Source organism: Ctenocephalides felis, unplaced genomic scaffold, assembly GCF_003426905.1.
Source record: "Ctenocephalides felis isolate EL2017-DRISC unplaced genomic scaffold, ASM342690v1 CF-g0.4_SCAFFOLD_01170, whole genome shotgun sequence".
In the NCBI taxonomy this organism is placed as follows: Eukaryota; Metazoa; Arthropoda; class Insecta; order Siphonaptera; family Pulicidae; genus Ctenocephalides; species Ctenocephalides felis.
The window spans coordinates 61,910,954-61,924,116 of NW_020537324.1; the positions used below are offsets into that span (position 1 = coordinate 61,910,954).

The 13,163-nt window shown below is 28.1% G+C and overlaps 2 protein-coding genes and 1 pseudogene across 4 annotated transcripts; all 3 read left to right on the top strand.

The window, feature by feature from the left end:
* The first annotated feature begins 1,957 nt into the window (after nucleotides 1-1,957).
* On the top strand, nucleotides 1,958-6,621 carry LOC113365796 (85/88 kDa calcium-independent phospholipase A2-like). Of its 3 annotated transcripts, none has more exons than XM_026607341.1 (11): nucleotides 1,958-2,052; nucleotides 2,244-2,448; nucleotides 2,526-2,616; nucleotides 2,780-2,947; nucleotides 3,012-3,143; nucleotides 3,300-3,477; nucleotides 3,769-4,149; nucleotides 4,282-4,485; nucleotides 4,876-5,175; nucleotides 5,663-5,891; nucleotides 6,072-6,621. In XM_026607341.1, exons 1-11 carry the CDS (start codon nucleotides 2,043-2,045, stop codon nucleotides 6,556-6,558), a joined length of 2,385 nt encoding a protein of 794 aa, XP_026463126.1. In that variant the 5' UTR covers nucleotides 1,958-2,042; the 3' UTR covers nucleotides 6,559-6,621. The 3 variants fall into 3 exon arrangements, with proteins under 3 accessions (XP_026463126.1, XP_026463124.1, XP_026463125.1); XM_026607340.1 differs by having other exon boundaries at nucleotides 1,999-2,052; nucleotides 2,189-2,448; XM_026607339.1 differs by having other exon boundaries at nucleotides 1,983-2,448.
* Nucleotides 6,622-8,300: 1,679 nt separating this feature from the next.
* LOC113368075 lies at nucleotides 8,301-10,620 on the top strand (annotated as a pseudogene).
* A 516-nt stretch (nucleotides 10,621-11,136) lies between these two features.
* On the top strand, nucleotides 11,137-12,209 carry LOC113368119. Its single transcript, XM_026609682.1, has 2 exons — nucleotides 11,137-11,308; nucleotides 11,390-12,209. Exon 2 carries the CDS (start codon nucleotides 11,394-11,396, stop codon nucleotides 12,024-12,026), a length of 633 nt encoding a protein of 210 aa, XP_026465467.1. The 5' UTR covers nucleotides 11,137-11,308; nucleotides 11,390-11,393; the 3' UTR covers nucleotides 12,027-12,209.
* Nucleotides 12,210-13,163: the final 954 nt, after the last annotated feature.

Below are 13,163 nucleotides of genomic sequence, written 5' to 3' on the forward strand. Positions count from 1 at the left end.
GCCTTTCCAAAAACTTTACCAGTTCTTCATATCGTCAATACAAATGAAACGTTTTTCGAATCATTTACATCGTATTCTCCGTTTTCCCAAAATTGCCATTCTTGGCACTTTTTGCACTGTAACGACGAAACGGTAGGACCTACCTTTGAAGCTAATAAGCACGTCTTCCCATCAATATCAATCGAATGTTTTTTGAATCATTCAAGTTGATTGATCCGTGCTCTCGAAATCGTGGACAAAAAAATTGTATCCAAACATACGCACATACATCCATTTTTTCTAAGGTATGCCAAAATGTTCAGAAGATTCTGAAACATAAAGATATATAAAAAATTTACTACAATTGTAGTATGTTTACTTAAATCACAAGAAGTTAAAAATAATTGTGAACAGTATTTGTAGCCTAGCAAAGTACATGTTAAAGTATAATGAAAATTGTAATTTGAAGCCAAAGAAGTAAATAAACCAGGCGATGCCGAAAGGACTTGACTTGAATAGATACACTAAAAACGATATGTTTTACTAAAGTTTATTATAAAGAAAATTCTTAAGAATTCAAACCAAATTCAAGGTATTTTTCAACTACAAGTTAGTTACAAAATTTGGTTGGTTAATTGAACCTGATTGGGCTTTAGATGATTATCTAGATCAGTGATTCCCAAAGTGGAACCTGAGCGGTCCATGACATCATGTTAATATTTATTTATGTATTATATTCTATATGGTTGATCCTGTAAAGACCCAATTTGCTGACAATAGTCTTGGTCAGACAATAGACAACGAAAGGCTTGGCAATATTTTTAGCACTTTTTGAGACTGTCGTATTTCTGGATACTAATGATCAAAAAAACATTCAATACTTTCAATTAGTGATCTTCCAACTATAAAAACATGTGAACTGGACATTATTGGAAGGGAGTAGGAAGAAACTATAATACAGTTAGAAATTAAGTGGTGTTCCATGGCAAAGCCCAAGAGGTTGCCCCAAGAGGACACAAAAAAGTTTGAGAACCTATGATCTAGATCATGACTAAATATTTGTTCTAGAAAGTTAGTTGTGATATTTATACATAATACTTAAGGTAATCTATAGATTTTCTAGGGATGCCAATTAAAAATTAGTCTTAACAATCGCACTGCCAAAAATACAGAACACAAAATAAATTACACTATTTCACACACTTAAACAAATAGTTCTTAATAATTAATTGTTATAAATAATATTACCTAAACCAGTGTGAATATAACCACGTCAATTGTTTTTCGTGGTCCATTACACTTACGACAAAAAGTGAGTTCGATAAGAAGGGCCACTTTCGCGTATTTTCAGTTATCATGGCCAAAAGATGATAAAGGAAATTGAAAAACCTTTAGAATTTAATTACCAGGGTCGATCTTGTGGAAATACACCCATACCCTTTATCGTTTAGACTTAATTTAATGAGCCCCTTAGCCAATGAGCCCCTTTAAGTCTACTAACTTCAACTTAGTTTATCTGTGTTTGGCAGCTATATGCTTTTTTTAAGATATTCTACAATCTAAATTAATTTCCATGTATTTTAGACAGAGCTTTTATTTACAAGACACTCGTTGAAAAAATATCCTTGATGCTATCGAACTTATCAAATAATTTTACATATTAACTTTGATTTGTCTTCAGTTGGTTGAATCACTTATAGAAGGTTTATATTATGCTAAATGATGTAATTAGTTGTGAATAATTAAAAATGAATATATTTTATTACTATCGAAATAATTGTAAAAACCTTAGTGAAACCTTATAATATTACTTTATGCAAACTAATTTCGGCTAATTTCAAGTGAAAATATTTTATTATAAACAAACGCAACTGTCACGAGCAAAAACAATCAATTTATTTCAATAAATTTAAATTGAAAAAGAAGGTTGTTGCACCTGTTAACGGTGTTAGCCGAAGCTAGTTGCGAACTGTCAAATCTGCTGTCACCGGTTATCATGTATTGAGTTGTATGGGAAGATTTGTGTAATAATTTTTTTTAGCTTATGAAACATTAATAACGTCATGTTTAAAGGTGAATCATCCATCTTGTTACAGATCAGCATACAGCGAATTATTTAATATTATAAAACACCTTTCAATTTCCTAATTATGTTGTGATTTTTAAACCATAATTGTTTTAAAACTATGCATGTCAAACATTAATTTAGAAAAAAGTAATCAAAATGGATTGGCTTGATTTTGGTGCTTTGACATCTGGTTTAGTTTTTGGAGGATTCCTGAGTGGGGTTGCATCACCTACAAAAATTTTGGCTGTTAGTCCTGAGCAATACACTTCCAGAAATGTTCTTACAAGGGAAGATGCTATCGTTTTGTATGGACCTCCAGCTTCAGATCGAAATAAAAATCAAAAATCATACGAAATAGTACTGCACAGACCATGTACAGAAACATTACATCAGTCTTATAGGTTTGTTTACTTTGCTTGTTTATTTTTACTTAAATTAGCATTTGTTAATGGTTTTAATAATTAGATTATTTTTGTAGTGTTTTTCGATCAGATAAAAGAGATGAAGCTGATCAACAGTTCTTGTGCTATAAAGATAAACTACCAATTTTTATAGATATCGCCAAAAGTGTATGTATCAAATTTAACAGATATAAAACTACTTTTGCTTAATAATTATTTGCAACCAAATACTAAAAAAGCAAATATGCAATGAATTAATGAAAACAGTTAATACAACTTTCTCTCCATTTTCTATGATTTGCTGTGAAAATGTAAAGTATAAATATTTTAGATGTGTCACTTACAAGGAATTCAGAAAATATGTGATGCCTTAACTGAGCATCCGTCCTGGACTCTGGCTCACTTGGCAGCTTATTTTGGATGTCATGAAACATTTACTAATCATTTAATAAATTCACATCTTAATACCTCAGATGAAACAGGAATGTCACCATTACAGGTTTGAATCGTAATATTCTCATTGCAATCATTTATTTGGATTATTTGGTTAATAATTATTTTAGGTAGCTATTAAAACCAATAATTTGAAAACTGTTCAAATGTTAATATCTGCTAAGAGTTCCCTGGAGCATCTGGACAATGAAGCTAATACAGTATTTCATTATGCTGCTGGGACTAACAAAGACATTATTATGGTAAAGTAAAATATTTTATAGATTATAAATATAATATTCATATAATAAAATGAACTAAATGAAGTAAATATTTTATAGTTTGTCATTTTATCATTTATTACCATTTTTGCCGACAAAGTATTATGTTTGATGTTCTAATTTTAATTATATAAAAAGGCTTTGAGTGATGAAGCTCCAAGGTGTTTAAATTCAAGAAACGCTATAGGGCATACACCTTTACATGTTGCTTGTCTTGCCAATAAACCAGATTGTGTCAAAGCACTCTTATTAGCAGGGGCTGATGTTAATATAGCTGCATCCCGCACTGACATACCACTGGAATCTTCAACTCCAGGTATTTTAAAAAAGTATTCAAAGTGTTAATATATTTTACATCAAAAATTATCAAATTAAAAATAAATTTTTTGTATTTTTTTATCCAAGATTACCTATATTACATATACAGATCTACATATTAAAAAAACAAAGTAGATCCTAAAGTGTTTAGAGTAATCATATTAAATTATATATCATATGTATATATTTTATTATCACATCAACATGGTTTGCAAATAAATATCAAAACTATAGAAACTATCAAATTAAATACAAATTTTACATTCTAATATTGGCCTTACTATTTCAGGATATGTAGGAGATTTTCTCCAGAATAACTCAAATAAACTATATCCCGATGACATGAAACTTGGAGGAACACCTCTTCATTGGTGTTGTTCTAGAGAAGTTATTGAAACTTTAATTGGAATGGGTTGCGATATAGATGCTTTCAACTTTGAAGGACGTACTGCATTGCATGTTATGGTTCTACGCAATAGATTAGAATGTGCAGTAGCACTACTATCACGAGAAGCAAATCCAAATATTGCTGACTACAATGGTGACACACCTCTTCATTTAGCTGTGCAACAGAATTTAATTCCTATGGTCCAATGCTTAGTTGTTTTTGGAGCAGATTTGAACTTTAAGAATAATAAGGGCGAAACACCAAGGCATGTAACTACTACAGGTAACATAATAAATAGCTCATCAATATCAAAAAGGCCAATATAAAATATAGTTCTTAATTGTATTTGGTTATCATTTCAATTTTAAATTGAACTATTTGTGTTTATGGACTTTATTAATTCATATGTAATAGGCACAAGTGGTGATAAGGTATTGCATATATTACATTCTGTTGGAGCGGAAAGATGTTTGAAAGACATGGAAGATTGTAAACCTGGTTGCAAATTTGATGGTGATTTTGATGGTCAGCCACCACCGTCCCCGTTAGCTGGTAGAAATAGAGAAATTATAAGTCAAATGCTTTCTGTTGCTGCAATGGAGCAAGCGAGTTTGAAAGGTAATTTGATGAATTAATTTTGTAATAGAAATTATAAGTATTTTTTAAATGATTGATATTCCTTATCTATGATTGATATGTTAATCTTAATAATTATAAAGAATATATCATTTTGTTGGTAATATAAAAATTATAAATGTTTTTTAGTTATATAAAACTACAGGTGATTTTTTAAGACCAATCACACATTTTTTGTGAAGATTTTTTAATGATAAATTGAATAATAGTTTACACTAATTAATGTGGTTACAATACAGTATTTATTTTTAGTTTATTATTATTTATTATAATCAATTTTTATGTTAGTATTTAGTATGCATTTTTCACTACAGTATTTTTTAAAACTTAATTCAAATACGAAGTTAAATAAATTCTCAATAAATCTTTTAGATGGTGGAAAACAAAAGACATTTGGTGGCCGATTATTATCTTTAGATGGTGGTGGTATAAGAGGATTGGTTTTAGTGCAACTTCTTCTGGAACTAGAAAAAGTGATCAAAGCACCAATTTTGAGTTGCTTTGATTGGGTAGGTGGCACCAGTACCGGAGGAATACTGGCATTAGCTCTAGCTTCAGGAAAAACTTTAAAAGAATGTCTATGTTTATACTTTCGAATGAAAGAGCTTGCTTTTGTAGGAGGTCGTCCATATCCCAGTGAAGCATTGGAAAATATTTTAAAGGAATCTTTAGGTATGCCTTTACATATCCATAATATGAATCTAATTGAGATTCTAATTGAAATTTGATAGAATCTTGAAAAAATTATTTCAGCAGTCAATATTGATCTGCACAATTATTTGATTAATAAATTGAGAGTTAATAAATTTCATGTATTCTTATTAGGCTTATTAATAGTTCGTTTTTAATTATATTTTAATTATAATTTATGATTGAATATGTGCTTGAATATATTTTTACTGCCTTTACTTACTACTACTTTAAAACAAATATTCAAAAATAATAGACAGGATATGTAATATTCAAGAATTCATATTCATACAAAATTTACTAAAAATTTTATAACCATTTCTTTATAATAGACACTGACTTTTTTACTGCCTTTACTTACTACTACTTTAAAACAAATATTCAAAAATAATAGACAGGATATGTAATATTCAAGAATTCATATTCATACAAATTAACTAAAAATTTTATAACCATTTCTTTATATTAGGCACTGATACAGTGATGGCTGATATAAAATATAAAACATCCAAAATACTTATAACTGGTGTACTAGCTGATCGTAAGCCAGTTGATCTGCATCTTTTTCGAAATTACCCATCTCCAAGCACTTTGCTAGGCATTACACCAAGTAGTTCCTTTGTGGATCCTGCATCACCTGAAGAACAGCTACTATGGCAAGCAGCTCGAGCTACTGGAGCTGCTCCTAGTTATTTTAGGTGAGTTAATATGAATGGAGGAATAAAATATTAAATAATATTCTACTGCAAGATTTATCAGTCTGATTAGGTGCTAACATTTTGTATTAGAATTTAGGATTATTATTAATTAAAGAGTTAATTTGAGATACTTAATCATTTATTATTATGAATATTATTTAATGTTGAACTATTTTTTAGAGCATTTGGAAGATTCTTAGATGGTGGATTAATAGCCAATAACCCAACTTTGGATTGCCTAACAGAAATACATGAATACAATTTAGCATTACAAGCAGTTGGCCGTGGTGATGAAGCAAAACCAGTATCCTTAGTAGTTTCAATTGGTACAGGCTTAGTTCCTGTTTCGATTCTGAAAGAAATTGATTTATTCAGGCCTGAAAGTGTTTGGGATACTGCGAGACTGGCTATAGGCATATCAGCTATAGGTAATTTATTAGTGGACCAAGCTACTGCAAGTGATGGAAGGGTAGTAGATAGAGCCAGAGCTTGGTGTTCCATGATAGGTGTGCCGTACTTTAGATTTTCACCTCAGCTATCTGAAGAAGTAGCCATGGATGAGAAAAATGATGAAAAATTAGTTAATATGTTGTGGGAAGCAAAAGCATATATGCATAGTAACTATAACGTTTTAGTTGAAATAGCTGATTTGTTGAAAGCTTTCTAATTTTTTTGTGATAATCACTTTATAGCTAGTCCAATTATGATCACAAATTAAAATTTTACTTATCAGCACCTTTTGTTAAATGTACAAATAATTGTTAGCTAGATAATCATTTATTTATTTTAACTTGAATGTAGCCAAAATGATAATTATAATGGAGCTATTAACTGTTTCAATATATCATGCCAATTGTGATATAATTTACATTATTAGTTATTGTACTTATTTTGTTATTAATAATAAATATTTTAATTATTGTTTAAATGTTCTATATAATCAAATAAGCTTTATTCAGAAGCAAAAATCTAGTGTAGTGAAATATAAACCAAAATGTTTGTATAATAAAGCACTGCTCAAATTCAACAATTGACAAATTCTTTCTTCAAGGACTGATTGGTGCTAATCACATAGGCAGAGTAGTAAAAACAGAATAGATAGTAAAATAGTACATAAATAATGTAATTATTACATAACTTCATATTTTCTTTACTAATTTCCATCTATGGAAAATTAATTATGCTTATTAACTTACATATTTGAAGATAGCTGCCATCTAAACTAGTGAGCGCATGGCATAGTGCCTTAAGGCAAATTAATTACATGCTTATTATATTGGACGACAAATGTGTTCTACAAACAACTTATGTGTATGTTTACAAGAAGTTTGTCCATTTTTTTTCAAAGTTTTGAAAAATTTTTAAAAGTCGGATTTATTTGAAATTTTTGAAAAAATCGTTTTTTTTTCAATTTTGAGAATTTTTGAAAATACACGATTTTTTTTTGAAAATTTCGAAATATTCTCAAATTTTTATAAGAAATCGTTTTTTCTAAATTTTTTGAGATATTGATTTTTTTTAAATGATAACCATATACTTGGATATTGAAATTAAAAATCTTGGTACGGAACCCAAAAAATTGACAAAATGTATACACATTATTAAAATCTTTATAAAATATCTAATAATTTGATATGCATATGTCCAATGAACATTTTTGACCGCCAAATGGCATTTTTTAACATATTTTTATTGAGAGTCTGCAACCGCTACACCTGCCTGTCCAAAGAATTGAACAGACCTTCGTTTAATCAATGTAAATAAAATGTTTTTTGAATTATTCAAATCGGATGCTTCGTTTTCTCAAAAACTGAATTACCATTTTTCGTTCTTTTTGCCCCGTATCTTCGAAACGGCTAGACCTGCCTATGCCAAAAACTAATCAGCACGTCTCCTTATCAGTAGGAATCGAGTGTTTTATACCCACACACATACATCCATTTTTTCTAAGGTATGCCAAAACGTTCAAAAACATTTGAAACGTAAAGATATATGAAAATTTTCATCACTTACCCTATGGCAAGTTGAAAATATTTGAAAAAGTATGCATATTATAATTTAGAAAGCAAGATGTAATAATACATAATTATAATATTAGATTTAAAATTATTTATTGCCTTTTTCAACTTGAAAGTAAATATTAAATGTTTAAGTAAAAATTACGATAACAAAAGGTTGTGCAACCCGGGTCACATGTAGATCTTGTGTTGTCAAAATAAATTATACACTTTTTATAAGGTTAATTTATTTAGATCTGTGTGCTTCGATCAAGGTGCAACTTACAGTGAAATATTGCTTATAATACACAAAAAAAACTGATTTTAATTTGCAGATATGTAATTTACCGAAATTTGATCATGAAGATGTCTTAAAGAAGTGTTATAGTATATTACAAGCCAAAAAATCTATAATGAAATAAAATGAATCTCACGTGAAAGCAACAGTTGGTTTGATTGTATAAACAAAACTATATAGCAGAAACTTTGATGTTGGCTTTTTTATTCATGTCTTATGAAACTTTTAATTCTTGAACATAATAGAAAATTCCAATAAAATGTTCTGAAAGAATCTTACAAGATTAACATATGCTATCATACAATGATCTCAAATAATCAAATTTTAGTAGTGAATGTTTTAAATATTGTGGCATTGAAACTGAGAATACTTCGTATACTTTAAAAGAAATTCAAGTAAGTACATATTATAATTCTTTGCATCATAAAAATGTACTTTGTTTATAATTTTATATGTTGTGCTTAGCTTTACCAAAATGGATATTGTTTCTGGTTTGTAAAAAACAAATTTAAATTGAATACAAATAATTCTTAAACATTAATTTTGTATATTGACTAATTCTGTGTTTGTAGAACATAATAATAATTCCCATTGGCCTCGAAGAAATTTTCGCAATACAATCATTGTCTCTGGAGTGCGAGTTGGGTATTGGATCTCACATCTTTGGCAAGATATGAGACGGAAAAGCCCTGTAGCAGTTCAGCATTGGGTAGACTCTTTGCCAAGCCCGGTATTTTTAAATATATTTTTTAACTGAGATATATCTTGCTTTTCAATATTAATTTACGTTTTTATTGCAATATATAAAATGCCTTATTGTTACATATTTTGTGTCTACATATCTTAAGGCATATTTTTCATTTTATAGTAATTCACTACTTAATTTGATTAATTTCATTTATCATTAGATAAGACCACCAGCAGAATCAAATGCTTGTGCAGAAGTAACAGTATTGCCTAGTAAATCTCAAAAGAATCTGATAAAGAAAAATGTGAGGAAGAAGTTGAGCTCAAGCCTTCGAATAATGGTGTTGATGTTTTGCAAGATAATTCAATTGTGAAATCAAGCAGCTTTAGCAAAAATGTTACTGATAATAAATCTGCAGCTATATCACATTCCACTCCAGTTCGAATACCAAGAAGAGGAACAATTGTGAGGGAAGCCTCTTTACCTTCAGATAGCCCACAAAGGAGAAGACTTCTTCTTAGAGATTCCTCTTTTCAAGTAAGATAAAATTACTATATTAATAATTATTTTAAAACATTAATTTATTTGGACAGCTAGTAAAAATGATTAGTGTTTTAATATTTTAGCTTATGTATAAATGAATGAACATGCAAAATATAATTATTTTTAATTCTTCTCTTATATTTTTAGTCAGATGATGCAGTCAGTCGATGTTCAAGTGTGGATAGTTTGTTAGAATCTCGAAGGCCTGATCCAGAAGCTGTATTACTTGGCTTGGGTTTTGGACCAACTTTGTCTCAAACAGATCTGTCTAGAATTCCACAAAGATTTTTAGGACCATCAAAAGTCAAAGGTGTAAATACTGAGAAATTTTTAAAACAACAACAACTACAAAGGGAGATGCATGAAACTGGGGTTTGGGGCTATCGTGGTTTAACAGGTATCACTCTTAAGTGTGTTTATTTTACATTGTTAAAAGATATGAATTCATATAGTATTAAACATTTTTTCATAGATCTGGAAACATCAGCATACTCCAATGAGTTTGTGATTAATACAAATTAAAATTAAAATAAGTAAGAAATTGTTTTGGGTGTTGCTTCCTTGCATGTGATTGTTGTGTTCTTTATACAATATTGAATTTTTACTTATCATTAGTGAAGTTTTTATTTTTAAACTTTTAAATTCAATGCAGTTTTTATAGTATTACAATTAGTAAGTTTATGTTGTCAATAGTTTAATGTTTTTTCGACGTATAACTTAAAGTAGAATGAATGAGTTCAATTTTACAGAAGTAATTGAGAATGTAAATGTTATCACATCCTTTGATTGACTAGAGCATGTTTCAAATATATTTTTCTAGAATGTAACTTCAATTTTAGAAAGTATACATAATGCTTTTAAAAATTCAAATAAAACTGATTTTTTTATTTATTATAGGAGATCCTCATTCACCACCTTCACATATAGTAGCTAAAATTATAGAACGAATTCACAGCAGTGAGCAACAGCAACAAGGTTTAGATTGCATTGCACCTGATTCCAATAATTTGTTTTAAAATTATTGTTTTTCTTTTATAATTTATATTTTAATTTCCTGAAAATATTATTACTTGTATTTATTTACATCTGTGGTTGTTATACTATTTATAGGTTGATTTAATATTTTTATATTAATAGAATAGGATATATCAGAAAATGCACAAAAGAATGAATGTTAGTTCTAATATTGTATTATTATTTAAGAAACCGTAACTGTGACTAATTGTACAATCATTAATATAATATAAATTTATATTTATTTTACCAATGTTTTTTTAATTACTATAATAAGATTTACTGTATAATGTAAAAATATTTATTAATTGATTAAAGTTTATGTGAAATAAGCATATAATAAGATATACCTTTCTTATTTTACACATCAATTAAATGTTTCAAATAACAGTAATAAAAAAAAATTATATTATTGTGAATATGGTACGCGCTTTTTAAATAAAATTAAAACAAATTGTCAATAATTTCAAATTTATATTCGTTTTTTATTACAATGTTGGTTACGCTGTTTTCACTTGTGGCAGCATTGGTATGATTTTGCATCTTCTAGAATGTTATGAAACAACTTCATAGTTATAAAGCTATTTATATCACATTTACAATAAAAAATTGCGTGTTATTATTATTTATATATTTGCAAAGCAAATTTACCATATTTTTGTTTCTCTTTTCTGTAATTATTTTTAATAAATTAGGTGAAGTGAATGCAAAGTGGCATTAACGACTCTTTATTGTTTACGTAAAGTTTTTGTTGTTTAAATATTGGGTGGTTTGACATTTCGGAAATAAAAAAGCTTATTTGATGCAATTTTATTCATTTGTAAAATTCGGAATTCATTAAGAATGAAAATTTACATTTTTTATGTACCATAGCCAGGTAATATTACAGTTTTTTATTTCAAAACCATTTAAAACACATATGCTTTGCTCTCTTTATACAATATTTCATCGTTTTCAGAATCATGACTAATGAAGAATTGCCAGTTAGCTTAGAGAAGCTTGAAATAGTATCAAGATTTCAAAATATTGATGATACTAACAAAGCTTCTAAGAATCCATTTAATAAAAAATTGCTTGCAGTTGAAAATGATTCAACAAATAAACATATCCATGTAATATCACAAACACAATTCAAAAAAAATCCACAGAAGAAACCTATTTTAAGAGAACCAGTATTAAAATTGGTCGTACGGAATATGAAGAAAAATCCTAATAATCCAGTATTAGGATGCAAAACAAGAACACATTTATCGAAGACTGCCAAAGTATTTGGTGATGAACAGTCAGATTCTTTAAATTTTAAATCATTGCTTTCTAGCTGTCCTGAATTTGCATCTAAGCCCAAAGCTGCAAACAAGCAGTACTCACAAAAAGTATTTAAACAAGTTAGATGCAAATCTAAAACATTAGAAAATCAATTAGAAGTTCATCGTAGTTTAATGTTAAAATCAACCGAAGTGCATAGTTCTTGCTCTCAGCAAGCCAGAATGAATGAACCATGTGATATAACAATTGATGAATTAGCATCATATTTTGAGACTTTTGTTCACATACCTAAAAAGATGTCTTCAATGGCAGAAATGATGTATATTTAATGATATTTTTTTCATATTTGTAAATTGTTTACTTATAAGTTCTCTATATTTATGTAAATGAATTAGTGTAATATTGATAAAGTACCATTAGTTCATGTTTTTGTATACATATAAATCAAATAGTATATTACATCATCTAAGCTATAATAAATTAGTAGTTAAATTTAAGTAGAAGAATATTTGTGTTTGAGATCCAATTTGTAATTGATATTGTATTCTTGTCAGTATGTTCTCAATAAGAAAATAAATATTTTTATATGTTATTGTCTAGATCACTATACATATACCACTTCCTATTTATATAAGTTTAACACCTAAAGAAACAATTAATTGGTGAACATCTAAAATGTATGTACATTGATAAAATGACTCATTGAATGTCATTAAAAGTCCTATCGAATAGAATGCTTATTAATAGTAATTAGTAGTGTTGTTTATGCTATTTTAATAGAAATATTTATGAGTAAGTTCTTATAGGGTGATACATCAAAGAAAAAAACAAAGATTAATGAATTAATCTTTAATTCCAAATTAATTAATTAATTAATAAGTTTCAACATTCAATTTAATGTAAAGATCAGTGAATATTAACTTTGGTAGCTTACATCTAAAGATGTGGACACAATAGAAAAAAAAATAGCATTAACATTAATGTTAGTGCTATTCATTGTCAACACAATGAATTTTTATCCTTTTTTATATGAAATGTAAAAAGCATAATGATAATTTTAGTTGACAAAAATGTGAAAAGTTAAGTAATTTCTGCAACAACTTGTGTATAATACAGTGTCCGAGGCTGATCCCTTGAGATTTTATATATAAAAAATTAAATACAAGTAATGGAATGATTCATGTGAGAAGCAAAAAAAAGTATCCTCCATCATGTTTATTAAAGGTGCTTCTTTTTTGCTATCTCTACTAAGGAGTCTTCTTATCTACATCAACTCTTCAATTTTTTCAAGTTTATTTGTGACTAATGAAACGCTTTGCCATTTGAAAAGACCATCGTTATGTATAAAATATTGATCTTATGTTGATAACGAAGGTTGATCATATTTTGTATATTATATTCTAGGAAGGTTCCTATTTATACTATACTACTTCCTATTTATTTATATTTAACACTAATGTTGAACA